Below are 13,751 nucleotides of genomic sequence, written 5' to 3'. Positions count from 1 at the left end.
TTTTTTTTTTTTTTTTTTTTTTGACATTGGGCCATAAACAGAGTTTGAAAAGATTGGCCTGATTCAGGACATACTAAGACATATTGATCAATGCAATAATGATGCAAGTTGATAACGGGATGATAGAATCACCAATCTTTGGAACTAGTTGATTCAACACCCTCCATCGGGGTTCCCCATTCTGTTTCTCCTTGCTTGGGCTTCCAATCTTTCCACATCACCGTCAGGCCATGACCCTTCACTTTCTTCACCACAAAATCGGTTTCCCTTTCTTCCAACGCCGGGCAATCACCCCAGCCGCCCAGACAAGCGACGAAATATCTCTTGGAACCAGCGCAGGCACCAGAAATATCAAACACACCCCATAACTCCTCTAAGCTGACCTCATTCACATTTGCATTTGCAAAAAAATTCCTGACATGCTGTCGAACCTCTTCAGGAGCAGCCCGTCGTTCAGCACCAGGAGCGGTTGCGGGATGGAGGAATCTCCCTGCAAGCTTATGAGGATGGCTGCTCTCCTTGGAAGCGGGCATAAATGGCAGCTGAATGGTTTTGACAGACCGAGGAGAGCGTAGAGGAAGACCTGTAGAAATCCGGAAGATGGCTGTTTGAGAAGCGTAAATTGGTTGAGGTGGCTCGGAAGGATAGAATGAGGGAACAGAAGATGTACCGACTCCCGAAATTTCAACCTCATATCCCCAATCTGAAGCAGCAGTCTCTGCCCATTCACGAAACTCTTTGCTTGTCATTTCGATCTTGTGGTCAGAATGTCTACGTATCGTATGAGTACAATGCAGGTATCAATCCATAATGAGAACTTACCTGAAAACTCGATCAGTACGGCCAGTTGGATCAACAAAGCCTTTCTTCGTGAATCCATCATCGTTTGCCTGAGGAAATTTAGCATTGAAGTCAAAATTCTACACAGCATTAGTATTTAGTATTAGCGACAAGGGACAACCAAGATCTACCGGAGTCGAAACAAGCATTAACCTGGGTCTGTAAGTCCCTAGGGTGACAACGCCAAACCGACTCAAGAGGTTTGGATCCAAATGTTCAATGACTTCGAGCGCCACCATGGCGTCATAACCCTCCATTTTAGAATTATACTTTTCCAGCGCACCAAGCCAAAGCTCCGTTGTGAGGGGTTCCCATCTTGGTCGGGCAGGTGGAAAAGATGATGATGTAGAGGTCGACAAGATTGAAAGAGCAGAGTTGATGACGTCGGGCGATGCATCTATACCGCCAAGGCGCTGTTCTCGGATATTAGCCTTCCAATGTCAAAAAGGGTGATGAGATATGGCTTACAGAGATAAACAGTTCTTCTTCAAGACCAGCAGTATCGCTTAAATCACTGTCCACAGGAGAAGGTAGCTGAGAGCCTTGATCTGATATCTTGGGCCGAATGGGTGGTTCACAAATAGTGGAGGCAGGCATCATAAGGGTCTCTAAAAGCGCCCCAGGACCACAGCCAAGGTCAAGGACCTATGAATTGACTTAGAAATGATCACCCAGCCGCAAGTGACACCCACTGATCTCACGCCTTCCTTACGAAGCACTTCCAAGGCCCATTGTCGTCTTTGCATCCAAAGTCTGTAAGGACAATAAGCGGAACGCCTCAGTAAACTTGAGACTGGCATGCGCAATGCGGAGTTAAGAGGCAGAGGAGACTTACTCTGGTGTAAAGGTGACACCCGTGACCGTACTCTCCTCTACCATGGATATTTCTGGCAGTTGCGGGGTCTTTGGAAGGGTATGATGAGCCAGAAGCTCTGGTGAAGCTAGCCGTGGCTGATCAAAGACCATGGCTCCTTATAGCCCTATGGGTTTTCTTTTGGCTGCAGTGAGATGTCGCTAGTAATTTTGGATGAAATTATCTTAATATCTGTTTCAAGAGAAGAAATGTAAAAGAAAGATGAATTTAAATGAATTTAAAAAAAGAAAAGCGCAACAAGAAAAAGCGAGAACGCGGGGTAACTAGCCTTCGTCGTTATTGGCCACGTGGCAACAAAAGAAAACCATCCCTAGACTCGGAGGCCCGCAAGAATAATCACACGTCATGGCAGTTTCTAATAATTTTCTAATTGACATTTTCGTATTAGTATTCATTAGAAATTGTTGTTAACCTCTAGGGTCGTCTATCTATGCGACTTTTTCTGTGAGGGAAGCATAGTGGAGGGATGTTGCCATGCGAGAAAAAAAACTGATGATAAGGGTGGCTGTATACATGTACCTCACAAGTTAATTCTTGCAGAGGACATGGAAATTTGTAAGAAACAGGGCTCCAGCACATTGGGCTTTTTTGAAGGTAGCAGATAATATCAGGCCTTTTGCTGGTACCATATATGACACAAGTTCAAGAACTGAGCAGCTCGAAGTTGGTATGGCGAGTAATGGATACAAACCTATAGCAAAACAGTCTGTTGGAATGATGATGAGACAATAGGATATGCCATGTCCATTTTTTTCCACGTGAAAGAGTCCGAATGGTCTTGCTTGCAAAAGTTTTTGTGACCAGAGATCCTTTTGAAGATACTTGACTCTAAAAATATACAAATATCCGAAAAATCGTCAAAATAGCGGGAACATTATCCTAAATGTATTATTAGCATGTCCAATTTGACAGCAGTAAAACCGAGACACTCACGAATGCCTGGGCACTTGCAGCGCAGAGTACAAACGAGGCCGGTTCTCTTCCCTGTACATGCAAACACATAAAATTCAAGAGGTGAGTTTGTCAATACCACCAGCCTTTTTTATCATTCTCTTGATCTCTCCTTCTGTCTTTTGCCAAATATTCAAATTCCTGTCCCTCGCCATCTTTGCTGTATCTGAACCGTACTTGGAAACGAGGTTTCCAAGCCATGTCCGTTCCGAGGTGGAAGAGTGACGCTGTACTGGGACTGACGTAGCTGCTAATGCTTCCAGCTCTGCATAGAAGCAGCCACTCGTAAGCTGACATGTCACAAGGATATGTACAAAAACCCACGTCGGACTACTTCAGTCTTTGCCTCAACTCTCGCCTCAACATCCTCATCGATGTCACTTGCAGCAGCCCCGGCTACTTTCGGATCTTCATCGATAATAATATCAACAACATTTCCTTCCTCATCTCTTATAATTCTCCCGAAGCCAACTTTGGGTGCGCCTTCCTCTGGTTGAGCATCTACAGGTATAGATGGAAGGGCAACCCGCTGTGAGCGCGAGGATGACGCTGCCTGTGGGATTGGGATTTTGGGCAGAAGGCCAAGCGCAGCGTAGCTGAGGGCTTGATCGTAAGCGTGCGGTTGATTGAGGATTTAGAGAATTTACTTTTGAAAAACAGTCTTCTTCTTATCCCATTTGTCTTGTAGCACTTCTGGGCCTTTCAGTGGTGGTGCTTTCCTTAGCTTTTGATGCATCCTCCTCTTGGAGTTCAATGATGGTTTGCTTGTCCTTGAAGATTTCGCTTTGTTCCTCTGCCTTGGGTTGGCCATCGTTATTATAAATTCTCGCGTTGAGTAAAAAGATAAAAGTTTACAAAAAATAAAAAATAAAAAGTTAAGTTATAAAAAGATTCATTGATTACGTAAATGGCATTGTGGCAAACACCACAAGTCGTTTTCCAGGCATCAAATTCACTTTTCTTTCGTAGTTCATCTTTCACTTTTTTTTTTATCAAAAGAAACAAGTGACTGCTAGAAAGTCTGAAAATAATACACAATGGGTGGCGAAGGTTAGTACAGCAAAACGCGCAGACATAAGAAAATCCGCTCACTCACATCACTTGTTTTGCCTATCTACATCGATCATGTTGACGTAATGTCCTCTAAACAGGTTGGCTTTTCCTCTTTGCGGTCCTTATGGCTGCCATTCTGCTCTTTACGATGGTTTTCTTTGTAAGTGCATCGTCGATGTCTGGTTTCAACCTGGGCAAAAGTGGACTTTGTGATGTCATGGTCGTATATGCTGACATGTCGGACGATAGATCATTATGTTCTCGGATCTCGAATGCGGTACGTTTCGTTGTTCTACAGGATATGAACTCGAAGAGTGCATGGTGGAAAATGAGGCTGATCTTTTGTTTCGTTCTAGACTACATCAATCCTATCGATCTCTGCAACAAACTGAATCAAGTAGGTTTCATTTGCAACTTATTTCAATCATGTCATTAATAAGGAAACAGTTTGTTTTACCAGAAATGATTGCTCACGCCTTCTTGACTCTTTGTTTCCTCCTCTCTGGTCAATGGTTAGCGTTCTTACTGAATGCTCCTTTGGTTGGTTTCAATGTCAACAAGTATGTGCCTTTCCACTCCACCCATTCTCTTCAATTCACTTTCAAATTGTTCGGTACGCTCATAATTCGATATAGGATTATGGCCAAAAATCACATGTATGACGCAACCGAAATCTTCCGAACACTCTCAGGACATAAAAAAGAGAGCTTCATCAAACTTGGTTTCTACCTCATTTCATTCTTCTACTATCTCTACCGGTGCGTACCATGTCTATCTATATGTTCAGATTATCTTTTATGAACAAGGAGAGACCAAAAAGAACCTGCCGCTTACTAACTTGATGCAGAATGATTTTGGCTCTCATTTCTGAGAGTGACTAATTATCTCTGTCGACATATATTCCTTGTTTGCATCCAATTTTTCCTCCCTCTAAATGCATTCAATGACTTTCCTTCACTGGTTGAGTGTTTACAAAGAAGCTTCTGGTTGAGCGCGGTGGTAGGACTAGATGATATGTTGAATTGACCGTATCGAACTGGGTGCTCATCTGTTTCTGTTCAATGCATATCATGGGGGCAAAGGTGTTGTTGTGACTGGATCAGGGTGTGCGGCAAGAGCGGAGACTGACTATGAAAGATTTGTGGGCTTTGACATATCAAAAGGAATCAATAATATTTGGACCATGAAACTAAACTTAGGAAACGGCCAAGAATCAAGCACGTAACCATTTTTTATTTTCTCAAGTTCTTATGGACAACGCTCTGGTATCTATATATTTGACTGTAAGTTGTATTTATGATCTGTAAGTGTTAAAATCTTGGGTGAGAGAAGGCTGCCAGATTTCCAACGAGGAGTTTGGGAAAGGGAACACTTACGATGTTGCGGACATCTCTTCGTTTTTGAAGGACACTATTCAAGCTTTGTGAATGATATTGGATGATGTCTTATCGTTAACATTGATTGATGCTGAAACTATGGGGCCATGAAGCTTACTGCAAAAGCGCAAAAATATCAATTGATCTAGATCAACTAAGATATATTGGAACGGAATCCCATCAGTCACCTTTATTACAAAGATATATCGCAAAGCAGTGTCGCAAGAAACATAAACTTAATCACTTGTATATCTGTATGTCGACTGAATCGTTGAAAAAGCAACAAGATGAAGACGTAGATATTCAAAATAACAGTAACTCATCATGGAAGACTGTTGCAACATGCTTATGTTGGGTGAGTCAACATTTGAGATGTTGTCAGAGGATATCCTGGTTCTTTGTGATTGGAATTCTCCAAACTTGAATCTATGAGTCCTTCTCGCTTCTTTTAACTCGCATCCTTGTTTATCATTGTCCCAATACAATGAATATGGACATCCATCGCGGCTTGTTATGGATTGAAAGCCAACATCCAGATAGTAAGCTTCTACTTTGAGCTACGGCTACCTATGCTTGAATTTGATTACACAAAACAACTCACGAATGTCGACACAGAAGCAGTAAACATCCCTACCGCAAGACCAAAGGTTTGAACCAAGCAGCAGATGGTTGGATGAGCATGCTTCATGGATGGCATAGCACCCGTTGCCAAAACAACTCAGTGGAGAGTATCATCGCCTGCCTGCAAAGCTCGATCAAAGTCTAATTGAATGGCAAGAATGGGCTGTATTGGCTTGATGACCTTGAGATGGCGACCATCAGATCATTCAATTTCTCTGATATTATATCAAGAGCGAGGCATAACGACCATTCTGTCAGGAGTATTGAGTAAACTGGGGAGCTGCTATAAACTTTATGTAGACGGAAAAGACTGGACGAGGCCTCACAACAGGAAACTGACATTATGGTCTTTCATAAAAGCCATTCCAAAGCAGAAAAGTCCTTGAGGAAATTGGTTGAGTATACAATGATCAAATATTACGGAACTGAACGAAAAACTTGTTGAAGTAGACAGCGCTGTCTAAAAGGAATTGCCATTGTTCTGGTGCTTGGTTTGACTTTGACTGGAAATCGTGTGAGTAATTTCAATGGAGGTGCTCTTCGTCTTATCAATGCTAATTTGATGTTGTTTCCAGACATTGAAATTGCTAGACAAGACTCCTTATCGCGATATGTACAAAAGACGTCTTCCTGAGCGGAAAGAAGTTTTCTTTTGCGTACTGAACTGTTTCATTTGATCCTCAATTTGACGATTCTTTGAAAGAAACAGGCATACATAACCATACCTTCTCAACAACTGTCATTTCTGCGGCGGTAAGTCTTGAATACTGCCAAGATTGAACAAGGAAATAGCGATTTTCTTTATAATATTATTGACAAACTCTTGAATTTGCTGCTGATCACGTCACCATTGAAGATCACAATCAAATATGGAAGGCTCTGATAAGATGATGCAATCAGATAGGCGCTTCCAAGAGGTAATGACTCGTGAGCGGCTCAAGAATCTTGTTTGAACTTGAATTCATAGCTGAAATCTTTTAACGGTGCGTCATCTGTCCGTCATGAAACGGCTAATGTTGATTGTCGAGAGTCTCTTTATTTTTATTCTTTAAAAGAAGAAAAAACTCCTGAAAACTAATCATTATAGAGTTTCTCAATTATAAATCTCTCCAGTCTATGTCTCTCAACCTCACAGTTGCCATACAACCCAGAGCCGCGGCTACGCAGGCCGCCCCTAATCCAAAAATCATTTCCGACCACCATCCTACACTCCAGGCAAAAACAGTACCAAAGAATAATGGTCCTATGATAGTGGCTCCCAGAGCATATGTCACTGATAAGGCACCAAAAAGTCTGCCTGCTTGAGACGGATCAGGTAAGATAGATAGAGCAAGTGAATTCGTAGCAGGAAGAGATGGTGCGCCCACAGATATGAGGGCAGATAAGAAGATGAACCACCCTTCAGAAATGCCAAAGGCTAAGAGAAGCCAAGGAATAAACTCGACAACAAGACAGAAACGAACGGTAAACAAATCGAGACGGGCAGAACGATGTTGAGTAGCAAAGGATTTGGATGATGAGCTGCCGGCTTCAATGCCGAATCGTGGTCTAATAAAGCGCATAATGACTATATATGTGAGAAACTTACTTATACGAACACTAAATACTCACTGGGAACGATACCCATCAAGACTACACATTTAGTAGCCGATATACCAGAAATATACGGACCAAGCTGTGGTAAGGTCAGAGCCTTGAGATTTTCTTAATCGAACCACAAACCTGCGAGGGCGTCCACCCAAATGCAAGCAAGGCATATTGAACTTTGATTTGCAATACGCCCTTTCATTTCTGTCAGTTACAACCCAACAAAACACACTTGACATACAATGAGCATATTCATTAAGAAAGCCGTTGTGCCCACAGCCGTCAAATCCCAATTTCTCTTTTTCAAGCCAGTTTGAGCATCGATGTAAGTCACTGGTGTAAAAATTCTTAACGGGTGCAATACGGAAAGTATTTTATCAAAAAGCCGAGTCGAAAAACTGGAGTTTGATTTGCGGTTTCCAAAAAGCTCGCTTCGTTCTTCAGGCAGAAGAGAACCTTCATGTTGGCCCGACCTCTGCAAGTCAAAGGAACTATCGGAGGAGCGTGTCTTTGTCTTAATAGACAAGGTAGCTTTCTTGACAAGGATTGTTCGAGCAGAAGAGGTAAGAGATTCGGGCAAGAAGAGCAGAATATAAGAAATAAGAAAGAGTTGAACAACGATATTAACGTAGAAAGGAATCATTCTAATACTTTTGTCAGACGCAATTATGATGAAGCAGGAAAGAAACACGTACAAGTATCCAGTTGAGGATATAAGTAAACTTCCGAGAGCGGGACCAACAGCAAAGCCGGCCATCATGAATCCTGCCATTCTCGCAAACACTATCACACGCTTGCCCTCTTCAGTGACATCACTCAAATATGCATTGACAGTTGCCATAATAGCTGCAAAGCCACCGAGAAGGCCTTCTACAACGGGGCCGACGATGAAGGCATAGTAACCTCCAGGAACGGACTTTGGGTATGAGGAAACAAATATGAAGTTGACTTCACTAACGATCATTCACTTCTCTCAGTAAAGCAAGCTATACCATACTGAAAAGAATCTCACGCAACTAAAAGACCAAACACGACAGAAGCCATAACTTTGGTACGTCCAAGCCGGTCTGAGGCTTGACCCCAAAAACCTGATGTGAGTGCCGATAGGATGCCCATGGTCATAAGTAGAACTAAGCCATATGTTAGTTGATCAAATGAGTGGGATTGCCAATCATAAATACCCATGGTGAGCTTGGCGGCAACAGCTTGCACTTTTGGATCTTTCTTGCAGAGCCGAATATCAATTTCTTCTTTATCGGCTTCTTCCTCATCCAATGATAAACGGTCAACCAACACCATACCTTGCGCTGAGTGTTTGAAGCCATCCAAAATTGTAAACTTATCTCGATAATTGTCACTATCTATTCCATTTGCTATTGCAAGAACAGCGCCGTCATCACCATTTGTTACTTGGGGTAGATTGGCCCGACATGCCAGCTCAATAAATATCTCGCTCTTTGGAGGCGCAGCCATACCGATGGTAAGTGCTGCTCCAACTATGACAGGACAAATCCGCCATGGTGAAGAACTTCGCCATTTTTGCCACTTATCTGACGACTTTACTGCGTCTTCATATTCGCTCACATCATCACCCAAAGCAAAGGGCGATTGAGGCCCGGAAAGAGGCGTTTCCTCATAGAATGACCCCTCAGCCTCCAAATCATTATTTTCAAGATCTTGAGAGTTACAAGCTGGTATAGGTTCGTCTATCTGTGGATGAGGACGAGGAGATAAGTGAGATTCCGAAAAGTATGAACTTGCGACTTTCGGGCGAGGTGACGTCTGAATTTGGCTAGGCATTTTCATAGCAATTAAAAGTAACAGACAAGTACGATATTATCATACATTATCTGTTGTAACAGCGGATCGTTGAATCTTGAGGAAAAGACAAACAGCTGAACTCGTATTCCATCAATCGACCATGCGTATCTGTAGTTGAATGTCAGCCCTTCAAGTCTTTTGTCTCTTGCCAACGCAAGATAATTAAAATCGAAGCTGGCATTGGACTGACAATGCCAATATCAATGGTTGATGCGATACAGAGATAAGATACAATGGGAAGATTTAATGATCGTCATATTATTCAAAAGTCAAAAGGTCAAACCTCCACATTGCGGTCATCGATAAATTATTACGTAAACATCCAAACCTCCACCGTGCTGGTTTTTTTTAGTTTGTCAAGTCGTTGTTGTTTCTTTTCATCTTCAATTAAGAATGGATACACCAGGAGCTGGGCCTTCTCGCAACTCGGATGGGAGTGCAGGTGCGTCAAGTGCTTTCAAACCTCCTACTGTGACCCTTACGCAGGAAGTTTTGGTGAGCAAGTTCTCTCTCCCCTAGATGTCTCTTAAAGATGTGCCGATAGTCCCAATTCCAGCCAGCAAAGCGATTTAAAGATGCCGTTGCGGAAACAACTACTATGGCCCTTAACGGGCCTATGAAGCATAGTGTGACTAGCCTTTGTTTTGAGGACGCTGGAGATCGAGTTATCACTGCGGGAGACGATGACCAGTTTGTACTGTGGGATGCCCGGAAGGGCAAGTAAGTCGAAGAATTGTCAAGTGTGATTTATGCAGCTAATGGCTCGTTAATAATAGGAAACTGAAGACATTTTACTCCAAAAAATATGGTATTGATCATGTTTGCCCCACACACAAATCTGGTACCATTCTCCATGCCTCGACAAAAGGCGATGATCACGCTGTGCGATATCACTCTATGCATGATAACAAGTACCTAGCCTATTTCAAAGGGCATACAGCAAGAGTACGGCGTATTCACATGAGCCCGATTGACGACACATTTGTGACATCAGGTGACGACGGCACCGTAAGATTATGGGATTTAAGGGCAAATGCTTGCAAGGTGAGCTTGATGGTGTGTTGGAGAATCCTGATGTGCTCAAGCGGATAAAAGGGGCTTGTTCAAGACTTGGGAGGATCAGCTATCGTGGCGATGGACAATACGGGTATGGTTTTTGCTGTCGCCTGTTCCGCTACTCAAACAATCATGATGTTTGCCTCTAAAACTATGGATGCGGTGAGTGATTGTAATCTTCCATCTAACCTGGCTCTGATTTTGTTTTTGGAGATGCCGTTTATTCATCAGCCCCTCATTGATAAATCTCTCGAGTCTCTTTCAACGCCTCCTCCTAAACCCATTTTCACGTCTTTGCAATTTTCGAATAACGGACACTACCTCCTTGTTGGTACTTCATCTGATGTTCATTACATCTTGGATGCGATATATCTTACGCCCATTCGTCGTCTTGTCGGACATCTCGGGCTTGAACGAGATGCCAGTGGAAACAAAGGCGTAGAGCCAAGAAGAGGTGTTAGTGGTGATGAGTTAACATGGACAGCCGACTCCCGTTGGGTCATCTCTGGCTCTGCTGATGGAAATCTCGTTTTTTGGGATCTTAGCCCTCCGCCGGGTAAAGCCAAACTAGAAAGAGATGATTACATGAATGGTAATTTTGATCCGGAGAATCCGCCTGATTGGACTACGATGCAAATACCAGAATTGAAGCCGGCGATGGTTCTTCCACCGCACGGAGGGGAAGGGCCCACTCGTGCTGTGAAATTTAGTCCGAGATATAATGTGATGGCTGTAGGCGGACATGATTTTGTGAGCCCTCTAGTCCGACGGTGACTATCACTTGGTGATGCTGACATGACTATAAGTCTTTCTGGATGCCAGTCAAAGATGAAGAAACGAGACTTGCCGCAGAGGGTTATTGATGAAACTTTTATACGTAATACTTGTACGATATTGCGTAATCATAGCCAGTTATAGAAGACAAAAGTTTGATTTTGAAGAGAAGACACTTTTAATGTCTATCTAAGCTATTTATCCGTTCACTTCAGATAACAAGCTAGTTCTGTTTGTTGAGAAATAAAGCGAAAAGGTACACCATTGCACGACAAAGAAAGTTGGAATTCGATAAGTGCTGATCGCTTATCGATAGTCTCTATTCGCAATCTTGATCATTTACTGAATATAGGGGCTTCATTCAATACGAAAATATCATAACCTCAACTGACATACACAAAATTCCAAGCAGCCTCAATGTACACCCTTATAATTCACAGCTCAATGATCTTTTTGTGGTTGCTGCTAGAAAAACTCATTCATTGTCGGCCTAATTTCGTCTTCCTTCAAAGTCCATTGGTAGTACTAACATTTCATCAGAGTTTGCTTTTCATCTGTTCAAAGATTCTGGTTATTTCATCCTTGGAGAGCTACAAGGTTATTAGGAATGATGTAAGACAGAATAGGATTAGCTTGCTTACATCTTTCTGAGCTGCAAGACAGGGAAAATAACTGTTAGCCAAGAAACCGCCATTGTCTCACATGGAATCAATCACGTACTAGGCCATCCGATAACCAAGCCCTCATTGTCACCTGCCTCAGCAGGCTTAGGAATAATGTGAAAATGAACGTGATCGACGACCTGATGGGCTGGTCTGCCGTTGTTTTGAAGAATGTTGTAGTTCTCGGCGCCCTGTATACAAACAAATATAAGAAAGGCTATCCTACTATAATCTTTGGATAAATGACGACGTACAGTTGCCGCAGCAAGCTTCTTGCAGGTGGGAAGTATGTCTTTCATCTGATCGTTAGGAAGATCAGTCAACTTGGCGGCGTGGTCTATATATCACGTAGAGCATGAGTTGGTTGGATTACATTCTCAAGATAGATCTAGGTCGCGATGAGTACGCACACTTGGGGATAACAAGACAATGTCCCTTCGCGATAGGACCAATGTCCATAAATGCAAGAACCGACTCAGTCTCAAGGAGTTTCATCCTGTTCACCGCGCCCCACCACCCCGGTCAGCCGAAAGAAATTGGGCAAGGCGAGAGAATGGACTTGCGAAGGGATTTCTCCTAAGATGGGATAGATAAATTGAATGTCGGTCGTAATCTCGTGGCAATCAACTCACCCTTGATAATCTTGCAGAAGAGACAGGAAGCAAGGGATGCCATCTTTCTTTTCTTTATGCTGTGCTTTAAATAAATGTAGAGTTGAACAAGAAAGATGTTGTCAACTTGAGGTATGATGCAAGTCACGTGACAAGAGACTGGTGTCAGAAGCAGATAGGCTTGCGGAGTAACTGGCACGCCTAACTAGGCGCCACGTAGCATAGCTCCATAAACATTCATGTTTATAGTTTACTTTCTTCTATGCAATATCTATAAACGGAGTCAAATCCTTGACAACTGGGTGAGCGGTGAGTGCCGCTGAATGTTTCCACGTCATATTTCAATGAGCCGAAAATCGGCCGAAATTGATGTGGAGGAGGTCCACTTGCACTTTGGCAGTAACCTATATAAGAACTTTTCTTTCTTTCTTTTTTTGTTTTCTTCTTTATATTATTAAATCTTGAATCTTTACAATGTCCTTGAAGACTAGCCTTACAACTCACCATCCTGATAAATACAGGACAAACGCCTCTTTTGTCTATTCTGATGAAAACACAGCTCCTGTTCTTAGGCTTCTTGATGCGAAACCAGGAGAACGCATCATTGATTTAGGATGTGGTACAGGAGAACTTACCAAAAAGATCAAATATATTGTCGGAGATAGAGGGGATGTTGTTGGTGTCGACTGCAACAGTTCAATGGTGCACCGCTGCTTCTCGTATGATGCTTTTTATTGATACGTTTCAGCTCGAGAAAGCGGCTATATCGGTCCATTCTGTCACTTTTAGTCAAGCTGACATACAAGACCCTGCTGCTTTTGGACAGAAATATCCGTCATACAAGGGCTCTTTTGATGCTGTTTTCTCTTCTGCTACTCTTCATTGGTGCAAAGCGTCTCCCAATGGAGCGGCAAAGCTTATGGAATGGCTTTTGAAACCAGGAGGTCGAGTAGCGGTCGAGCTTGGAGGATTTGGAAACATGTGCGTACCTGTAACTTTTTAACTCATAAAAGCTCATGAGTCTCTATTATAGTTGCGGCGTTCGAGCAGCTTTACATCAAGCTATCAAAAACAAGGGGGTGGACCCAATTGATCTTGATCCTTGGTATTTTCCAACTCCAAATCAGTATGAAACGGTTCGTGTTAACGAAATATCAATCGAATGAAAGCATGACCCTGTATTTATCAAACGTCAGGTGCTCTCTTCAGCTGGACTCACTCCGTCAAACTTTCATATTGTTCCCCGCCCAACAGCACTTCCAACGTCCCTCAAAGGCTGGCTGACAACTTTTGCCCGCAACTCACTCCTATCCACCTTCTCTGACCAGGAGGCTGAGAAAATCATGGATGAGGTGGTTGAGATGTGCCGGATTGACAACTATTGGTCTACTTCAAATCCTTGGATGGGTGTCAAGAGTGAGACTATGAAAGAAGACGGATGGGAGATAATGTATGTAAGGCTTAGAGGGACTGCTCGCAAGCCTGAATAACTTCATCACATTGGTATAAAGTATGAATATCAATT

The 13,751-nt window shown here is 42.8% G+C and overlaps 7 protein-coding genes across 7 annotated transcripts; 3 read left to right on the top strand and 4 right to left on the bottom strand.

Moving 5' to 3' along the window:
* Positions 1–128: 128 nt before the first annotated feature.
* Positions 129–1,806, bottom strand: L203_100646 (uncharacterized protein; the record flags this gene model as incomplete). The annotated part of the gene is made up of 6 exons (XM_066210103.1): positions 129–771; positions 823–920; positions 972–1,253; positions 1,309–1,485; positions 1,533–1,593; positions 1,676–1,806. The coding sequence occupies 6 exons, from the start codon at positions 1,804–1,806 to the stop codon at positions 129–131; spliced, it is 1,392 nt and encodes a 463-aa protein (XP_066066200.1).
* A 765-nt stretch (positions 1,807–2,571) lies between these two features.
* On the bottom strand, positions 2,572–3,476 carry L203_100645 (nucleolar protein 16; the record flags this gene model as incomplete). The annotated part of the gene is made up of 5 exons (XM_066210102.1): positions 2,572–2,593; positions 2,648–2,698; positions 2,843–2,930; positions 2,990–3,261; positions 3,313–3,476. 5 exons carry the CDS (start codon positions 3,474–3,476, stop codon positions 2,572–2,574), a joined length of 597 nt encoding a protein of 198 aa, XP_066066199.1.
* Positions 3,477–3,702: 226 nt separating this feature from the next.
* Positions 3,703–4,599, top strand: L203_100644 (uncharacterized protein; the record flags this gene model as incomplete). The annotated part of the gene is made up of 7 exons (XM_066210101.1): positions 3,703–3,715; positions 3,817–3,878; positions 3,968–3,995; positions 4,075–4,115; positions 4,166–4,278; positions 4,354–4,476; positions 4,566–4,599. The coding sequence occupies 7 exons, from the start codon at positions 3,703–3,705 to the stop codon at positions 4,597–4,599; spliced, it is 414 nt and encodes a 137-aa protein (XP_066066198.1).
* Positions 4,600–6,812: 2,213 nt separating this feature from the next.
* L203_100643 (uncharacterized protein) lies at positions 6,813–9,102 on the bottom strand (the record flags this gene model as incomplete). Its single annotated transcript, XM_066210100.1, has 7 exons — positions 6,813–7,282; positions 7,327–7,390; positions 7,438–7,497; positions 7,544–7,946; positions 7,998–8,255; positions 8,315–8,432; positions 8,484–9,102. The coding sequence occupies 7 exons, from the start codon at positions 9,100–9,102 to the stop codon at positions 6,813–6,815; spliced, it is 1,992 nt and encodes a 663-aa protein (XP_066066197.1).
* Positions 9,103–9,516: 414 nt separating this feature from the next.
* L203_100642 (uncharacterized protein) lies at positions 9,517–11,042 on the top strand (the record flags this gene model as incomplete). Its single annotated transcript, XM_066210099.1, has 6 exons — positions 9,517–9,618; positions 9,668–9,843; positions 9,900–10,167; positions 10,219–10,341; positions 10,393–10,929; positions 10,986–11,042. The coding sequence occupies 6 exons, from the start codon at positions 9,517–9,519 to the stop codon at positions 11,040–11,042; spliced, it is 1,263 nt and encodes a 420-aa protein (XP_066066196.1).
* A 447-nt stretch (positions 11,043–11,489) lies between these two features.
* Positions 11,490–12,290, bottom strand: L203_100641 (uncharacterized protein; the record flags this gene model as incomplete). The annotated part of the gene is made up of 7 exons (XM_066210098.1): positions 11,490–11,543; positions 11,595–11,605; positions 11,674–11,806; positions 11,870–11,952; positions 12,026–12,111; positions 12,179–12,191; positions 12,248–12,290. The coding sequence occupies 7 exons, from the start codon at positions 12,288–12,290 to the stop codon at positions 11,490–11,492; spliced, it is 423 nt and encodes a 140-aa protein (XP_066066195.1).
* Positions 12,291–12,700: 410 nt separating this feature from the next.
* L203_100640 (uncharacterized protein) lies at positions 12,701–13,716 on the top strand (the record flags this gene model as incomplete). Its single annotated transcript, XM_066210097.1, has 4 exons — positions 12,701–12,928; positions 12,975–13,207; positions 13,260–13,362; positions 13,423–13,716. 4 exons carry the CDS (start codon positions 12,701–12,703, stop codon positions 13,714–13,716), a joined length of 858 nt encoding a protein of 285 aa, XP_066066194.1.
* Between the last annotated feature and the right edge of the window lie 35 nt (positions 13,717–13,751).

Source organism: Cryptococcus depauperatus, chromosome 1 (genome assembly GCF_001720195.1).
Source record: "Cryptococcus depauperatus CBS 7841 chromosome 1, complete sequence".
Taxonomy (NCBI): domain Eukaryota; kingdom Fungi; phylum Basidiomycota; class Tremellomycetes; order Tremellales; family Cryptococcaceae; genus Cryptococcus; species Cryptococcus depauperatus.
The sequence above is the reverse complement of the archived record's forward strand: the minus strand, read 5'-3'. Positions and strand labels throughout refer to the sequence as shown.